We start from the raw sequence: 19,224 nt of genomic DNA, 5'->3' as shown, positions 1-19,224 counted from the left end.
TGCCAACTTGAGGGTAGCAAGTGGCATTTCGTTGTCGTTGTGACTTGTCCTTGCTGTTGGGTCAGGCCCAGCATTGGGGTTCCTGGCCTGTGTTTCTTTATAATACAGTTGCCTTCTCATGCTCTTTACCTGCTTCCTGTCAGGTTTTCTCCTCCTTATTGAAGGATATAAGCTCTTTGCGTATAAGATCTGTGAGCTATTTGCCTCTTGTTTGTGTTGCCGATAATTTCCTAGTTGATTGTTCAGCTTTGGACTTTGAGGTAACATTTCATGTAAGTTTCTAATTTTCAGGTGGGCAAGTTCATTAACCATCTCCTTGCGATTTCTAACTGCGTGAAGAGGCCCCCTCACTGGGGTTGGGATTTTCCCATAGGTGATGCAGAGTACAGGCTCAGGACAGGGAGCAGACGGACTTGGTTTGCATTTGGGGGCACAGTTGTGCAATGGTGGGACACTGGGATCAGAGGAGACAACAATGACCCCCAAATTCCTGCTGTGGGACCAGGGTGGGAGAATGGCAAGAAATGGGCTGGTAAAAGGCAGTGGGGATCTGTGAGTGATAGAGTGGCTGTCTCTGCCCCCTCAGACTCTGCTGGGGGCGGCCCACATGCTGGCACAATAGGTTTGGGAGGGACAGAGCCTGGGCTGTTGTCACTAGCATTCATCAGAGACCATGGCTTCATCCTTGAAAGAGACTGTTTATTTTCAGATAAAAAGAATCACATCTGCCAGTATACCCCAGCAAATATTAAGTTTGATCTTTATAATTTAATTTTAGAAAAGGGTCAATAACCTTGAGCCAGAGTATGATTTGTCATTCAAACTCCCATTCTGAGTTAAGTGGCCTCAAATGGTAATCCTTGGCAAAGATGCGGATATGCGTGCGCGTGCGTGCTTGTGTGTACGCATGTATGTGCATAACTTATAAAATGCTTGTTGTTGTACCCATAAATCCTCTGTCAACAACCTCCCTTTTTGTACCATGCTGTACATGTGTGAGGTGAGTGTTTAGCAAATACATAATTTGGTATAAGCCCCATAGGATGTGATTTCACAACCAGAGGCCTAACCCGTGAGATATTACTTAATTTGTTAAAGTGATAAACAAGACTATTATGTGCAAACAAACAGGACTTGTGCTCCAGCTGCATCCAAATTTATTTTACAAAGCTATAAACACAAGGCCTTTCTCCAATCCCAGTGATTGGGTTTCTCCTTCCTTTTGTCGGCAGGAGAAGAATGTGGAGGCTGAGCCAGTGCCAGTTGCTGTATGCCTCTGGCCTTTCCGGCTGCAGCACTTAAAGGAACTCATTCATTCTTTGCACTGCGCAATGCTCCTCACCCAGGGTCCTTCTGGGGGTTTCTCACACAGAGACTTTCCAGAGCAGGGGGACATCTGATCTTGGCTTGCCCAGCCAGGGAACTGCCCTGGGGACTCAGGAGCTTGTGAAGTGTGCTGGGAGTCTGGGGTCCTGGGGTTGGGGGGCAGGGTCATAGCCCTCCTCCCACTCTGCCCCTAACTGCTTCCTGAGATCCTCTAATGTAATTCCATCTGAGACCTGGGCAGAAAAATGGGCAGGCCATTTATGGCAGGAAGGCCCAGCCCCCCTTTGTGCAACCCAGCCCAGAATGGGATCCTTCCACCCCTGCTCCTGGGAGCTGATGGAGGCAGGAGGGGGCCCCTCCCCACCAGATCCCATGGTCTTCCCTGGGCTATAAAACTCGCCCTGGGGTAGGAGGTGGTACTCGGATCATTCTGCCCCAGAGAAGTAGAGAACCCCAGCCTGTGGCTTCTTAGCAGCAAGGGGCACAGGGGAGAGCTCCATCATCCGTCTTCAGGGTTCTCAGAGGACTGAGGCTGCTGGTACAGAGGTCTCTGGCCAGCAACTTCGGAGAGTCATTCCACAGGAATTATCTTCTCTTGCGCGTGCAAGCCTCTAGCCGGCCCAGCTCTTCATAGGACTGGTAGAAAATGTCAAACTCCCTGGCGCCCCAGCCCCTCCAGACAGCGAGGCACCACTCAGTGTTTTCGTTTTCAAAGCCACACACAACAGTGTCCTTTGCCACCACAGCAGCATCTACCAGGACCCTGCAGAGAGAAGGGGTCTCAGAAAACTCACAGGGGTCCCTACCTGGAATAGGCTGGGACCCTCACTCTGTAGGGTATGATCTCTGGGGAGAGCAGAGCTGGCTAAGGGAGGAGGTGTGTGCACCCAGACCCTCCAGATGTGCTGGGAGGCACTGCTTCTCTCTGTAGCCTGTGGGCTGAGGCTTTGTGGAGTCCAAAGAAGGGTCGAGGGCATCAGTTTATGTTCATGAGCACAGTCTGTAAGCGTTTGACTCCCTGGGAGGCCATGGGTGCAATTGGAGCAAGGATCCTTGCATCAGACTCCAAAGTGTCCAGAAAACACCATGGACTCTAATTCCTGCTTGTTAATGGAGTGATGGAGTTTAAGTTTTAACTTACTTCCCTCGCCACTAAGCTCAGTGTTTGATTCTTCTCCCATTCTGTTTCCATGTGCTTAGGAAACATGGGGTTATATGTTAGGCAGAAAATATGCTGCCCCAAAGTCATAACTGAATATGTTTTTGAGGCTGTGACTGCTTTGCAGGATCAGCGGGAGCACTACTGGTGCCTTTTGGGGCCACACTGGACAGGTCACTGTGGTCTCCCTGCCCTGCTGTTGCCATCTCTGAGCACGTCCTGTCTGCATTTCTTTCTGTGCCCAGTACATATGCCCTGTGTGGCACTGAGGCTACTCTGCAAACTTGGATGTTCAGATGCCTCTGACTTCCTTGTGGACTTGCCAGGGCTTTCATTCAGCTGGCCACTTGAACCTCTTTGTCCCTAGAGTGAGAAAGAGATAAAACTGGGCTTTGGGGGATGAATAAGAAAAACAGCACCAGGTAAAAAAATTAAAAGACACTAATGGCAGGTATGCTAAGGTCACCAATCTGGGTTCTACAGACACACTTGCTCCAGTAGCCAGACTGTGCAAAGTGGGAACTCCAGCTCAAGGCTGCTGTTTACACTTTACTGAGGCTCATGAACAAACCCAGATCTTGTTTCTAGAAGCACTTGCAGGCGAAGGGTCACTGTCCCAGGACTCACTGGTAAAGGTCAATGCGGGAGGCAAGGGAGTGGAACTGCCTATATGATTCCTTGGTCATTGTCCTGCTCTGAGGGAACAGGCCAAATGGGGTTTTCCCACCCGTTATACTCTAGATGAGAGAAAAACCCACTTGCCCTCTGATGGGTGATAATCGCTGTGGAGAAACAGGTCTAGTGTGAAGTGGAAGTGCTGCACACACACATACGTGTATGTTCGCATGTGTGTGTATGAATAGAGGGGCTTTTCATAAGGGAGATTTACCACGCAAGGCTTGGGAGCCAAAGCAAGGGGCACAAACACTGCCAGAGCCACATGTAGCACCAGACTCACGTCACCCCAGCTGTGCAGACCAGGCCTAGGGCTAGGCGGCTTGCCCAGTATGCCTGTATAAGGAGATGGCATTCACCTGCAGATGGGTCTGGAGCCATGCCTGAGCCCAAAATGGGCAGGAACTATGACCCCAGGCTCGGAGATGGCAAGGTGTGCCCTTGATATTTGGCCCCACCTGGTATTGTATGGGCAGGTGGGGAACCTTGGCAGGGCTCTCCTGCCTGGCAGGAAGAATAGTGAGTCACCTGGATGGCTTGATCCCTGTTTGGCCTGCAGCTGAACCCTGACCCTGGAGACATAAGCGAAGTGGGGCACCTGGTCTATGGGTGATTGGAAACCCTAGAAACAGGCAGCCATGGACAGTGCTGACCCCGTGACAGAGCTGCCAGTGGGACTCCAACTGGTTCTTGCTTTGCCTGTGGCCACATTGGTGGAAGCCACTGTTTATCTGTGAGGATGGAAGGGCAGCTAAGTCATTGTGCAAGACTCTGCAGTGGGGCCTGAGGTTCCCATGCCGCACCCCGAGGCCCCCAGAAGCTGCTTCTCAGTCTTACCCATGTGGGGTCAGCTCTCGGGCCTTTAAGATGGCGATGACTCGGCCCCGCTGGACTCCACCGTCCTTCTCCAGACCAATGACGATAACATCTCCTCCACGCCTAAGAAACCAGGACCAGGAAGGGGAATTTTTTGTCTGTGGCTGGGCCCTCAGGGGGGAATGGCGCAGAAAGGCACATAGGTGGGTAACAGAAGTGAGTTTCTGCTGATGGATTAAGTTACAGAGAGGGTATGGGAACTTAATCCCAGTGGACTGTGGCTTTCCTTCTGCGCTTCCTTGAGCTCTCTGGCCAGCTGATGAGCTTTAGTGCCAGTATTCTTAGATTCACTGTGGATTCCCAGGTGGTGGGAACAAAGCCCCCTTGGAGGAACAGCTCCCCCTGGATGGGATTGTCACCTTTTAGGAAGCCATAGGGCTCCCCTTGCCCTACCCCCATCGCAAGAGCAGTGGGCAGGGCCCCCATGTCACCCTGCCTCAGGAAACTTACCTGGGGACCCAAATGAGGTCTCTGACTGCAAGGACCTTAACAGCCTGCAGGTGCTGGCTGAACGGCTCCCCGTCTAAGGGGCTCAGGTCATGCTCAGACCTGTCGGGAGTGGCACTGGGCTCGTGCAGCCTGTCTGAGTCCTCGCAGTCTGTGGAGAAAGGCACACTGGAAGAGCTGGCTGGGGAGCTGGGCAGGCTGCAGGGGGACCTGGCGGTCCGGCAGGGAGGGGACGAGGAGTAGGAAGACATGGAGCAGTAGTCAGTCAGCGAGTCCTGGTGGGTGAGGATCTGCGTGCCCAGCTCCCCACTGAACATAATGCTCACGTCCGTGATGGGCTCCCCTTCCTTCCCACAGGCCTCATGGCTGCCTGGCACTTCCATGGCCAAGGGCCCCACGGGAAACGTGTCCCTGAGGGGGCTGGGGTCCCCACAGAAGTACCGAGCACACAACTGGTAGGTGGCTGAGTGGTACATCACCAAGGAGTTAGCCTTGTTGTCCAGGCACCAGACCACTTCCTCTCCCCTGCCGTCAGAGCCGCACACGACTGACGTGACCACTGAGGGGGCCGAGTAGGGCTCCAGCCGCCTGGTGATGTCAAGGGCTGCACAGTCAATGACAAGGAGGCCTGGCCCGTTGCTGTACCAGACCTCGGACCCGCTGTTGACCACCTCCATAGCCTTCACAGGGTAGGGATTCTGCCGCACGTCTTCGTCAGAGATGCCAAACTTGGACCTGTTGGCCGTGTGCGAGCACAAATAGGAGCAGCTGTCTGTCGGGGAGCCCCGTGCCACGGGGAATACGGCCATCAGCCCGTCAGCCAGGCCTGCCAACACCAGGTAGGAATTCTGCGGAGCAGACAGGCATGCGTCACGCTCTTTGGGCTCAGACATTGTCCAGGAGAGATGCAGAGTGGGGGCCCGACTCCTCTCTGCACCTACTAGCAGGCACATGCTCTCCACACACCTCTGCTGGAGGAGCAGAGCTCTTCCAAAGGCCTGGGCTGCCAGGGGGAGCTTCTGGGCCAGCTCCCAGAGAGGCCCAGCTGAGCCACAGCCATCCTCTCTGTGGTGAGGAAAGGAACACACCACCGAGAGGCTTGGCCTGTGGCCCCCGCATGGTGCCTGGACCACACAGCCTCACCTCCACTCATGCTGGCTTCATGCAGCTGGAGCAGCAAGAAGCTGCCTTCTCCTCCAGGCCACCCACCAAGGCTTCTTTCAGAGGCAGGACATGGTGCCCCTGCCCATGAACCCTGTTTGTTAATGTGATGGCAGCTGTAGGCATCGTGAGCATCTGTGCACTGCCTCCTGACTGCACCCTCACTAGGGGAGAGCTCCGGGGGGAGCAGGGCTGGTCTTGTGCCTGCCACTGTCCCCTCTGTGCTGGCCTAGACAAGAAAGGGCCCTGTGATTCCACATGGACAATATGTTTGCTGGAAGAAATTCCAACTTAACCCTCCTGTGGAGGCACGACTCTGTCCACTGAGCCCACGTTCCCAGCTTACACTGAGTCTGAAATGCCTGTGGTGCAGCTGATAGTGGTGGGGTCCTCAGGGTGCTGCCCCCTACCCCTGCAATGAGGCATGAGCTCTTCTACAGCCACCTGAGATCACTGGGCAGAGACCAAAGTTGTAGGGATGATGCTGAAAGCTGCCCCCCCCCAGACCTCTCCAGAGTACTGCCCAGGGCCGAGTGGGGAACAGGGTGCAGCTTTACAGCCCAGAGGCCACGTCTGGCTGTGGCATGGGCAGAAGAATCTGCAGAACAGGACAGTGAAGAAAGCCAAGCCACGTGTGGCAGGGTGCACACTGGGAAGCCTCCTTGGGAAGAGCTGGGAGAGCTAGGGGCTTGGTTGTCCAAGGTCATGCAAGGTCATGCAGTGGCAGCCTGCATGCAGCTCAAAACCCAGGGTAATAGCCCTAAGCAAGTTTATCATACTCCATCTTCAGGATTTTAAGGAAAGAATGCATCCAAGGCAAATGGGCTTGAAGTCTCTAGCTTGAGTCCTAGCTCCGGACTGGCTAGGGTGGTGAGCGCTGTGCCCCCGCTGGGTGTGAAAGCCCCGGCATATGCAAAAATGTAAGGCTGCCCTGCATGGCCCTCTGAGGGGCAGGTACCCTATACAGGAGGCTCTGCACAGAGCCAGCTTTATTTCCTCTGGTCGTGCAGGAGGTGGTGCCCTGGCTGGGGGTTCTGGCCAGCGACGGCCTTCAATAGCACTTTGTGCTGTGTTCGCCTGTGCTCTGGTGCAGGCTGGGTCCTGAGCTACTCAGCCTCGCCTGTGGGCCCATGGTCATAAATGACTCTAAGGTTCATTTCAGACCTTTTTTTTTTTTTTTTTTAAGAAATGAAACTGAAGAACCATGGAGAGAAGAGCTCACATATTTCATGACTTTCAAGAACTAATAATAATGCTCACGCTTACCATCAAGGGCACAGCCTACAGCTTTGGGTGCATTAGACCCAGAGATCCATCTCATCATTTCCTATTATCCCTATTTTGTAGATGGGCAAACTGGAATTGGAGGATGACAGTCAACACATTTTGACAACACCAGCAAAGGCTCTTTGTGTTTTGAGGGATGTGGGGTGCAAGCAAGCCCCATGGGGTGGATAAAACTGGACTGCCTGAAGTATACCTGAACCCCAGAGGGCAGCAGAACCTGGGGAATCTGGGCAGCTGCCTCCCAGATTGACTCCCCTCCCCCTGAAGGACAGCTCTGCAGGGCTCTCAATCCTGACCACTGAACAGGGGGTGGTCTGGAAGAGGAGTGTGGTGAGGACTGGGATGTCAGTGACCCAGCACAGAATGTGGTGCTGTGTGGGTGGGTGGTGTGCAGCAGAGCTGGCAGGGCCCTGGGCTGGTGGGAGGACCACTTGGATGTCATTTGGAAAGGCCAGGGAGGGGAGATTAAAGATGAGTCTGTAGGGCCACCCAGGACAAGGAGAGATCAAGTTCTGGGCTAGGCCGTGAGCACTTGAGAGGCAGCAGACGTAGAGGAGAGATAGAGCAGGCTGCCCTGCAGGGGTCAGGGCCAGGACCTCCACGGCCTGCCTAGGGACTGAGTTGCCTTGGGGTGATGCTGCCATGCTACTGCTGTCTGCCACTATCCTTTGGGGAAGGACACCCCGACAACTGCTCATCTGCACCATTTGCATCAACTAGAGTTTCACCGGAATGAGGCTGAGGCATTTGCCTGTGAACAGGGCCCTTTCTAAGCAGCACTCAGTCTGGCCAAGCACTTAGGTTCTGAAAAACTGGAAGGGCCCAGGTCTGAGGCCTATCACTCTAGGACTATAGCCTGGCCCAGCAAGTCCAAAACAGTCTCCATTTTTCAGGTCTGCTGTTCCCATCATCCCTCAGCCCAGTATAGACCCAACACAGCAGGGAAGGGGGTCAGAGACCTGCATACCTGCCATCCCCCTGACCTCACCTTTTTAATAACAGGTACTGCTAAGAAGCAGGTGACAACTGCTGGAGTGTCCAAGGCCTGCTGGGGCATGTTTAAGGGGCACATGCCCTTAAGGCTGTAGATGTAGATTTTCTGGTCCTGCAGAGGCAGATGAGCCCACCATGAGACCAAGGTTGGAAAGTGCCTGGCATCTCCTATGGGGGTGCACTCAGTCTTGGGGGTCCCCTATGGGTCTTAAACAGTAACATGGATGGAGGCATTCTGGTTGGTTGTTTACGTATTTCTGGTCTTGTAGAAACTTTGAAAAGTAGAGTAGTCTAAAGAAGAAACATAAAATTGCACAGAGAAAACCAGTACTGGGATTTGGGGGCATCCCCCAGTTTCCTGTGGTTATTTGTGGGTATGCATGGTATTAACAGTAGTAGTTTTTGATGTGAACGCATGATACAGGAGCTTATACTGACTGTCTAGTCTAGTGATTCAACAGGTGTGTGTGCTGTGAAAAATTTTAAAGATCATTAATTAAATTATTTTCAAAAGAAGTTCAAAGCACAGTAAGTATATTCTTTTTTTACTTTTTTTTGATCAACATAATTTAAATGTGCCATGGAAGTTTAACTATAGGTTCAACTGTGCTATGAGATAAAAAAATGTTGCTCTAGTACTTGGGCGTACCATAATCTGACTAATCTGTTATCAGGTGTTTAGTCTGTCTCCAGGTTTTCGCTACCATGAATTATACTGGGATGAACATTCTTGTAGACGTGTGTATGTGTATGTGTGTGCATGTGATGGTTATTTCATTAGAATAAATTCTTGACATTGAAATTACCAAGGCTTACATGGTGTGAGTACTTCTGAGATTTCAGTGCTTCCCTGGACCCCACTTACAAGCTGCCCTCCAGAAAGCATGCATCAACCTATTCCCCAACCCCGAGCCTCAGAGCATTTGTTTTTGGTCATTCTTCTCTGAATTTCTCAGGAGACAGCTCTTTGGGCCTTCCAGTGACTTCCCCCATGTGAAGGCAAAAGGTGTTCAGGGTGAGTGGATTTGCTGTGTAGATCCAACAGCCGGGTAGGAAACCCAGGCATTGCACGAACCTCACTTCTGCTGAGTCCCTACACCTGAAACTCTCATCCTGGCCAATAGTTGACAGGATTGAGCTGCCCCTGGTGATAGGCTGCAGCTTCATGAGACTGATGGCACTGCTCTGGGAACTGCACAGGGATGATCAGGGGGTTATCTGAAAGTCCAGTTGACCTGGTGCCCTGTATTTTTGTGAACCTGGTCCCCCCCAGGGGCCACACCGGTAAAGCCCACCTTCCTGAGGGCCCTGCGGGAGGTGGTTACCTCAGTGGCAGTCCATAGGGAGCTCTGCACCTTTAGTTGGCAGCTCAGCTTCATCCCTGGGCAGCTCATCCTCTGCACTTCCAGAAGGCCCTTCTCTGTGTTCACCACTGTGTAGTTCCTACAATCAGAGACAATCAGGTGTCTCTTAACCACAAAATACGCATGTGTATGTCAACATGTGCGTACTCAGCTTTCTCTCTCCCTGCTCTCTCTTGAGTGGACTCTCACCAGGCTTTGGATCCCACTGTCTGCTAAACAATTCTCCCTATGGTCATCATGGACTCATGTTCCCATGTCCCATGATGGCCTCCCACCCTGAAGATCAGCAGTGCAGGGACGCCCCAGGAAATTACCTGGACTCTTCTTTCCCGTCCCAGAATACCACGGTGTACTCCTGGCCCTGGGACGAGAAGAAGGCCGATTGCTTCCCACAGGGGAGCACATACATGAAGGTGGCGAAGGTTGGGTCCTTCATCTGACTCACCACTGACAGGGCCAGTGGTCGCTGAGGGAGAGAGGACACCAGGGCGTGAACAAGGTCACTGATTCTGCCAGCAGATCAGGCAGCTCTGACTGAGGGTGACTAAATTGAAGCAAGAGGCTTTGAACTCCAGAAGCAAACCCATCTTGGCATCCGGGCATTGTCAGCTTTGGCAACTTGAGCTCAAGTATACTATCCCGTCAAGGACATACGTTTCTCTTTTCTTTTCTTTTTTTTTAGGAGATGGGGTCTTGCTATTGTGTCCAGGATGAAGCACAGTGTCTATTCGTTCATAGGTGTGATCACTGAGCATCACAGCCTCGAACTCCTCAGTTCAAGCGATCCTCCTGTCTCAGCCTCCTTGAGCAGCTGCTACATGCCAGGCTAAGGCTCTTCTAAAGAACAACCTCTATACTCTGAATACATTAAACTAGGTCTGTCTGATTTGAATAAATGAGTTTTAACTTTGAAACCACTGGCCTCTTCAAATCATCCCCCTAAACCAACAACAAAATATGAGCTTTACCACTATAATATGATCCTTGCTTCTCATGAGCAAGCCTTTCCTCACTGCTTTATAAAGAGAGACATTCTCTCTGCTCATGCTTAGGGACTACGTTGTCATAAAGAGACTGATATACTTTGTGTGCTGGCTGAAACAACATAAAATTTGGGAAGACAAGAAAGTTCATGTTTCCTAAGAATGACACACACACACAAAGCAAGTGAAACTGACTATGTTAGGATAGTAAATATTGTTCTCTGGATGACATGAGCAGAGAAGTGTGTGTGGGGGGGCAGTTGTTCTTAGGAAAGGGTGGGCAGGCAGTCATGTGTGTGCACTCTGGAAACCCACAGCCCTACCATGTGGTAGGAGTTCCTGGGGTACCTTCTCAGGCTTTGTGTCCCAGCACTCCATCATTAGTGCCTGGAGTCGGTAGAACTGCACTTCCTCCAGCTGCCCCAGCACTGGGCGGATGCCCTTGGACAGCTTCTTGGCAATCTGAAGCTGGTGGTGGCCCAGTGCAGGACGCTGTCCTGACAGCAATTCATAGAGCACCATTCCGTAGGAGAACATATCTACCTGGACAGAGAGTGAGCCAAGTCAGGTCCCTTGTCTGGGCCCCCTGGTTTTCACAAGCTGGCCCTGAGAGGGAGGGAGCAGGGAGATCCAATTGTAAAAGGAAAACATGGGTCCTGCCAAAGGGACCATCATCAACTGTTTATCCATCTATCTGTCCAAATATCCAAGCAACCATCTGACCATGGCCTTTTGTCCATTTATCCATCTATCCTCCCATTCATCCATCTATCTGCTTATTCTTCTGCACATTTATCCATTCATCTTATCTATCCATCTATATGCCTGTCCATCTTACTACATGTTTTTCTGTCCATTTATCCATCTTATCTTTCTTTCTTTCCATCTACCCATCCATCCAATTACCCACACTGTTCATATACCCATTGTCCCACCCATCCATTCAACACACACAACCTGCTGTCAGTCATTGATGGAGGACTCCATGGAAGATATGGTCCTTATCCTTGAACATCAAGACAAGGCAGGAAAATGCAGACCCTCAGCTTAACATGTTTGGGTACCAGTGGTATAAGCAACTCATAAAAAGGGGAGTGCCTCCTAGATCACAACATGTATTCTCTAATTTTAATAGTCATGAAAGGCCCAGCAAGGAAAAAGTTATATATTAATAGACCCCTAAAATAACTTTTTAGCAGGCTAATGAATGGCTGAGATAGACCTGAGAATTTGTAATGTGACTGCTCCTGTTATAATATTAGTTTCAAAGTCAACACCTTTTCTGTGTCACCTGCTACAAGGAAGCTCTTCTTTTTTGTTGCTCTTATTTGCCTTTTCTGTCTTGGGCAAAAGCCACAGGTGCTTACCTAACCCACACATTGTTAGGTCATTTTTTAAGTCAACTAGTCAATGACCTATCTGAAAATCACCAAAGAGCAAGAAATTATATCATTTCAGCACTGGGTGATTAATTAAACAATGCTGGCATTGCATGGAACACTGCCACTGCACTGTAAGATGACTTCAAGTTGTCTGTGTGCTGCATCAGCCAAACGGCTATCAGGGAGAAGTGATCAGGAGATAAACATTTAGTCACTGTCTCAACTGAGGCTGGCCGTGCAGTTGCCCAGGGAGGCCATGCTTGCCCTGCCAGAATTCATGCTTTTCTCCTGGCATGGCATTTGATTTGGACAGCACCTGTGGTCAGTACTTTAGGCCAGTATCCCCCCCTCCCACCCTTATTCTGTCTTCTCCTTATGAGCACCCTGTAAGGCTGGTCCTGTGTCCACATTTTGCAATCTCAATGTGAGTAGGGATCCAAATCCAGACTCCTTTCTTGAACTCTTCACTCCCTGCAGCCTCCACAATGTCTCTGAATCAAGATTTTAGAATTCTGAAGCCAAGAAGAAGTAAACTTTAGGCCTCCGTGCCCTTCTGGTTTAAGCCAGAACCTCCTTCACTGAGCACAGGTTAAGGAGAAAAGTATGCATGGGGGACACTGAATCCTGAAGCTACCCGTGCCACCAGGACTGTCTGTGTGGCCTCAGATGGGGCCCGGGCTCCTGCACTGCGGGGCTGGGTGGGGCAGGTACCTTCTCATCATACACAATGCGAGGCCTGATCTCCGGGGCCTGGTAGCCGGGTGTGCCCTCCACGCCTAGGGCACCCTCGTGAAATGACTGCCTCGAAATTCCGTAGTCAGACAGCTTGATGTTGATGGGCTCCTTGATGTCGTGGGACCACACCAAAATATTGTCCGACTTCAGGTCGCAAAAAATGATGTTTTTCTTGTGTAGGTAGGCCAGGCCCAAGGCAATCTGGTAGGCTATTTTTTGGGTGAGCATATGTCCCAGGGGCATAAAGGAAGAATCTTGCAAAGAAAGAAAATCAAATGATGAGTTGTAGGAACTATCTTCCCATCTTCCTTCCTATCTCCCTGAACACTTTTCAGTCTACTGACATGTTCTCATTGTTCCCCATGCTGGATGCCAGAAGGGACGGCGAGTAATGCTGGCAAATGCAATCGTAATTAGGATAGAAATGGGAGCCATTACAGCGCCATTCATGTTATCTCATGGCTGGAATTGTTGCTGTTTTTACTGAAAAATAAGGATTCAAAGTTTGTCTCAGGTCAAAGTTGTCCTACTGTCAAGGCTCAGTGAGTTGCAGGTGTGAGCACTTTATTAAGAAAAGTCTCTTTCCTTGAGGCAGAGTGATTGATTTTAATAGAATTTCTTCTTCTCCACTCAAAGATAGTTACCCCTCTACCTCTGGCAGTTTTTTGGAGTTTAGTCAGCCAGTTTCTAAGGAGATTTACTTGAAAATTTCATTAAAAATTAAGATATGGTAGTGTTGACCTTAAGGTCTCCGTCTTAGCACTGGTGGGTACACGTGAAGCCTTATGGTTAAGGGATTGATTTATACAGCTAAAGGGGGCTATTATTACCCTCCTTTTGCAGACAAGTAAATCTGGTAGCTTCCTGGGTTGTGGCAGGATTTGGAACCTGGTTCTACCTGACCCCAAACTGTAAGCCCTCTGTCCTTGCCAAGGCTACCATGGGGCATTCGGGCTGATGAGGATCCTGGCTTCACACCTGGGAGAAGGCCGCCTGCATCTCCACATGCACAGGCAGGTGGAAGCCCCCCCAGCCCCGCTTCCCTGAGCCTGCACCGCCTATCCCAGTCTGGGTTTGTGGGGGCCCTCGGCAGCCCCCTGTGGAAGGCTCTTGGAGCTGTGGTACCTTTGGCGTTCTCGGATAGCACAGTGTTGAGGCTGCTCAGAGGGGCCAGCTCCAGGGCGAAGCAGAGAGGATGGATGCTGATGCCGATGAGCGACACAATGCAGGGGTGCTGCAGGGCGTGCAGCATGCTGGCCTCCTGCCGGAACTCCGAGAAGTTCTTCATGGCGTCCATGGCCCGCAGGTGCCTCAGCATGGTGTCTACAGAGGGACAGCTCAGCCGTCGGCCATTCAGGAGGATAAGGGGCATGGGAGATAGATGTCCCACTGGACCCAAGTCTAGCCTGGCCAGGCAGCCCCTCAAGGGCCACACAGTGCAGGGGGCCCTGCCACACTCAGAGCTGCCTCACAGGGATCTGGGGTACCAGACCCCAAGCAGGGCTGTACATTTTAGGGAACTCGCTGTGTCAGGGGTTGCCATAGAATTTGGCCCTAAAGGGTGGCACTGTGGGCTGATATCAAACCCCCTCTTCCTCAAGTGCCGAGTGTAATCTGTCACATTTGGTGGTTCCTGAGCACTCACAGGGGTCCATGCAGGGCCCCCAATGCATGGCTGCTATGTGTTCCCACCCTCGTCACCTAGACATGGCTCCCTCAGCCCTTGCCCCACCTGCTGCCAGCCACTGAGGGTCCCTGTTGAATCTTATTCCTTCAGCATCCCTGCCATCTCACCCAGAGCCTGGCTCAGGACATCTATCTGGAATGTGACAAGGCCCCTTCCTCTCTCTCTACCCTCAGGGATGCTGAGGCTGGTCACCTACCATGTAGCCAGGACCACTGGAAACCGAAAACATCCACCATCCTCTAGTAAGTGGAGAGAAAAACTCTCCACAGCTTCTCTGTGGGGCAGCCAGTAGATTATGACATGTCATCCCAGGTCCAAAGACAAAAGTCAGTGATGGGCAATTTGGAACTCTGTGCTGTGACCTTCTCCCAACACCCTTGAAATTCATCCTCCATGTGAGATGCCCATGTGATTCACAGCCCACCAGGCCATAGCCGGTACACATGGGGTACAGTGCAGGCTGAGGCCACTGTGCAGGCTGTGGCCAGACTCTGCTAATCCTTTCTGCCTTGTTTCAGATTTTAAAATTTGAGATCATTGAACATCAAGTTTCTAAGAGCATGAAAAAGCTTGGCGATTAAAAGGCATTCTGTCAGATCCATGTGCATGCTGGCCATTGGTTTTTGAGTGTAAAAGTGTTATTTTTCACATAGCATCTTTAAGCCATTAGTAATTTATTTTTGATTATGGTGTGAGGTCAGATCCAAATCTTGACCCTATTTAGTAAACCCAGCTAGCCTTTCCCCTCTGACCGCCCATGTCACCTCTGTGCTAAGTGGCTTCCCACATGTACATGGGCTGTCTCTGTTCCCAGAAAATAGCCTTAATGCTTGTAGATTTTTATGGCATTCATGGTGGTCCCCTTTCCTGTATCTTCTACTGTAGAATTTTCTCGGCTGCTCTCAGACTTTGCTCATTTCACGTACATTTGACAGTCAGTCAAATTACACTCACCCCTGCACCCCTGTCATGCCCTGTTGGGATTCAGATAAGGACTAAATTGAATGACATTTTGGTTATTCCTAAATGCCCATGGTTTTGGTTTTTATCGCTGCTGTGGGGAACATTTTCAAATGGCTCATTGCTGGGCACAGGTGCTGCTGAACCCTGAGGTCGGGCTCATGTCCAACAACCTGACGAGACTCTGACGGCTCTGCTGCTTGTCCATATGTCAACAGGGTCTCCTAGATTTTCTATATGGAAAGTCACACTCTCTTCAGAAAATTGTAATGCCTCTTCCTTTCTGATGTGTCTTCTTTACATTTTTCTAGGCTTCTAATTTTTCTACCAAGAGTATAAATGACCTTTGTGGTCATACAGATGACCTGTCCTGACCTGGGGCAGTGGGAAACGTGGTCTTCAGTTGGCAGGAGTGAGGAGGCCTCTGCACCTTCCCTGGCTGGGCATTACAAGGGGACAGGTTCCTCTAGGTGGAGCATATCCCTGAATCACATATGAAGTCAGACGATTAAGTTGGCAAACTCATCGTAGAAAAAGTGCTACATACCCCATTGCTGACTATCACTACAGTAATCTTCAAAGAACTCCCCTGGGCCATCAAGTGATCATAGTGATATTCAGCAAGGGGGTATGTAGCCTTTCTTCTAGGACAAGTTCGTGAACTTAATTGTCAGATCTCCTACGATGACAGCCCCGATGGCCATTCCATCAGGAGTTGCCATAGAATTTGTCCCTAAAGGGTGGCATTGTGGGCTGATATCAAACCCCCTCTTCCTCAAGTGCTGAGGGCACTCTGTCACACTTGGTGGTTCTTGAGCACCCGCAGGGTGAGAGAGAGTTCCAAAATTGCTTTGAAGGGTGGGCTAGATGCTGGTGTCAGATTGCATATGATGGTTGTGCCTAAAGATGCCAAGGCAAGAGGGAGCTCCTTCCTTTGTGGGGGGAGAGGGTGGTGAGGAAGAACCGAACTTCCTAGCTATGGCAGATCCACCTGGGGTCAGATGAATGCTGTGCTGGACACGCCCAGGTAGGTCAGTGTGGTCCCTGCTCACAGAGGCTCAGGTTAGGCCAGAGGGTCATCTCTAAGAGTGAATTCTAAGCCTTGCTCAGTCTGGCCCACAACCTGCCGGGCATGAAGCCCGGGCTTCCCTGGGGCCCACACTGGCCTCGCCACCCTCCTGCCCTCCTACTCCACATATGGCACAGAACTTGGACAGAGGAAGCACGTGGGTGCCAGGGTGAGACCCATTTACCTGCTGGGGCATTGGCGAAGTTCTTGAATTTCTTGATTTGGAATCGCTTCACAGCAACAGGCTGGCCCTGGTACCGGGCACGGTAGATGACAGTGCCACTCCCACCTTGGCCCAGGACGCTGCCCTCATCCTCATTGTGCTCCAGCCTGCTGTTTTCCAGGAAAAGCCTGTGGCACACGCAAGCCAGGGTCAGCCCATGCCTCTTAGCCCTCTGACGAGGGTTGTGGCTCATCTGTGAGGCTGGATGGGTCTAGGCTAACCCTGCCTCTCTGGTCACACGGGGGCAGGTGATGCAGCCTTGCCAAGCCTCAGTCTCCTCCTCTGTAAAGTGGGCTCATGACAATAATTGCCTCAGAGGTGCTGCTGTTGATTGACATGGGGCGGAAACTCCAAAAGTGCTCGGTACAGAAAAAGGGGCCCTCTGGGCGTTTTCCTCCAGAAGATTTGCTTTGAGTGCACAAACTGAATTTATTTACTACCAGGTTAGCTGTTTCCTGCCTTCCTTTTACTAAGCAAATATTGTATACATTGCCACACAGAGCTTCTGAGCAGTGTCTCCACAATCTGTGCCTGGGATTTCATGTAAGGGCAGAGGGTTTAGGCCACCTGGCTGCTCTGTGTGTTTGAATCCTAGGTAAAAGGAAGATTTCTGTTGGGCTTTTGGAAATGCTACATATTACTCCTAGACACCTCAGTCTTCTCTGCAGACCCCTTGGACCTGGGGGTTCTAGTGTCTAAAAAGCCCAGGTCTGCACAGGCCCAGAGAGAGGCCTAGAGCCTTATGGGCAGTGTGGAGGGAGGCTGGGCCAAAGCGATAGCATTGTAGGTCTTCCATGGTGCTCCTGGGGCCAGCAGGCAAGGCTTAGTAGTGGTGGACATCCCTCACTCTCCAACCATCTCTGGACCCTCACCAGGATCCTCTAACTCTGCCCCTAATTCCTTGAGATTCCTCCTTCAGGAACAGTGGAAGGAAAAGGCAGAGCATGGGGTGAGGGGAAGGCAAAGTCAGCCCAGAGCCCTCCTGCAGGCCCTCCCTGCTTGGCTGAGTCCCTCTGGGTTCCTCGCCCTCCAGGCAAAGGCAGAGCCTCTGCCTCGGCCCTCCCAGCCCCACATGTGACCAGCCCCACAGCTGCCTCTGTTTCCTAGCTGTTCCCTCTTAAGGACTGGGTTCTGTGTAGACTGTGTAGCTCAACTGTGTAGCTCAACTGTAGCCCTGAAGCCCTGACTAGAGCAGCAAAGGACAGGCCAGAGCTGTTATCCAAGTGTCCACAAAACTACCTGCTCAGGAAGTGTGGGCAATCAGGAGCCCACAAAGACAGGCACAGGGGGCAATGGCATCTCTGGATATCCCTCTGGGCTTTCTGCCGGGACTCCAGGACTCCACAGGGCAGGGCTCTGGGGGATGCCAGGTCCCTCTGCCTGTCAAACTCTAAGTCAAGGGAATGTGATAATTTGTGGTAGTACTTGGGACTCAGCTGAAGTTCAGAGTGCCTCCCCTGTTCAGGTCATTGGGCTTTTTTTTTGGCCAGGGCTGGGTTTGAACCCGCCACCTCTGGCATATGGGACCGGCGCCCTACTCCTTGAGCCACAGGCGCCGCCCAGTCATTGGGCTTTTCAACTGCCTGTCAGGTAACTTCATTTAAAAAGACCCAACAATCCCATATTACCACTGTGCCAGAGAGATGAATAGAACCTTCTCTAAAGAAGACAGACAAATGGCTAACAAACATATGAAAAAAATGCTCATTGTCCCTAATCATCAGAGAAATGCAAATCAAAAACACCCTGAGATATCACCTAACTCCAATGAGAAGGCCATAAAGTCTCAAAGCTGCAGATGCTGGTGTGGATGTGAAGAGAAAGAAACACTTACATTGCTGGTGGGACTGCAAACTAATACAACCTTTTTGGAAGAAAGTATGAAGAATCCTCAAAGAACTCAAATTAGACCTCCCATCTGATCCTGTAATCCCATTACTAGGTATACCCAGAAGAAAAAAAAATCCTTTTATCACGAGGACATTTGCACTAGACTATTTATCACAGCTCAATTTACAATCATCAAAATGTGGAAACAGCCTCAATGCCCACCAACCCAGGAATGGATTAACAAGCTGTGGTATATGTAGACCATGGAATACCATTCAGCCATTAAAAAAGTTGGAGACTTTAAATCTTTTGTATTAACCTGGATGGAGGTGGAACACATTCTTTTTAGTAAAGCATCACACGAATGGAGAAGCAAGAATCCAACGTCTAATATAAAGGCAGTAGATGAGCTGGTACAAGGGAGGTGGTAGGGGAATGAGCAAGTGGGGAGAGGGGAGGAGGGAGGGAGATGGGGGTCACGGTGTGTGGCACACCTCTTGGGGGCAGGACACAATTATAAGAAGGACTTTATTTAACGAATGCAATCAGTATAACCTAATTCTTTGTACTCTTAATGAATCTCAGAATTAAAAAAAAAAAAAAAGAACCAAGCTATGGCCTGAGATCAGATCCAAACCAGCAGGGACAGTCTAATTTGGCTTTGCAAATCTCATAAGGTAAATTCCACAGCCAGGTTCAGTTGGGATCTCTAAGCTGAGACATAAAACGTAGTAAGCTTTAGCAAATAAGTGAAAATTCTAAAACTTTAGAAGTACGTAATTGGACAACCCTCCAACAGTTTACCTCCTATACCCCCACCCCACCTGCATGTGGTCTCTGAGAACTGAGAACCCTCATGTTAAAAGATCTAGGATGAGGGGAAGTCACTCTATCGAAGAGTGCTGTCTGACATCTCCCCTGATGAGGCAACTGGGGATATTGAACCATGAAGAGAAATCACCCTATGTAGGAAGCATTTTCTTAATTTAATAGATTTGTCTACAAGCAGACTTTGGAACCCCACTTTGGCAATATCACAGAGCACTCCACATCTATTTGGAGGAATT

The 19,224-nt window shown here is 50.6% G+C and overlaps 1 protein-coding gene across 3 annotated transcripts in view; it reads right to left on the bottom strand.

The window, feature by feature from the left end:
- Nucleotides 1-685: 685 nt before the first annotated feature.
- LRRK1 (leucine rich repeat kinase 1) overlaps nucleotides 686-19,224 on the bottom strand; it is a 190,975-nt gene continuing 172,436 nt past the window's right edge. For 2 of the 3 annotated variants that reach the window (XM_053581850.1, XM_053581851.1), the window contains 10 exons: nucleotides 16,289-16,455; nucleotides 13,514-13,711; nucleotides 12,365-12,642; nucleotides 10,620-10,814; nucleotides 9,603-9,754; nucleotides 9,250-9,367; nucleotides 7,920-8,036; nucleotides 4,487-5,331; nucleotides 3,998-4,099; nucleotides 686-2,089 (listed from right to left, as the gene is read on the bottom strand). In XM_053581850.1, the coding sequence (XP_053437825.1) occupies nucleotides 1,912-2,089; nucleotides 3,998-4,099; nucleotides 4,487-5,331; nucleotides 7,920-8,036; nucleotides 9,250-9,367; nucleotides 9,603-9,754; nucleotides 10,620-10,814; nucleotides 12,365-12,642; nucleotides 13,514-13,711; nucleotides 16,289-16,455 (2,350 nt within the window). In that variant the 3' untranslated portion in view covers nucleotides 686-1,911. The remainder of the gene's footprint in view (nucleotides 2,090-3,997; nucleotides 4,100-4,486; nucleotides 5,332-7,919; nucleotides 8,037-9,249; nucleotides 9,368-9,602; nucleotides 9,755-10,619; nucleotides 10,815-12,364; nucleotides 12,643-13,513; nucleotides 13,712-16,288; nucleotides 16,456-19,224) is intronic. The other variant, XM_053581852.1, reaches the window with a different exon arrangement.

This window comes from Nycticebus coucang, chromosome 2, assembly GCF_027406575.1.
Source record: "Nycticebus coucang isolate mNycCou1 chromosome 2, mNycCou1.pri, whole genome shotgun sequence".
NCBI lineage: Eukaryota > Metazoa > Chordata > Mammalia > Primates > Lorisidae > Nycticebus > Nycticebus coucang.
This window is presented reverse-complemented; position numbering and strand designations above follow the sequence as displayed.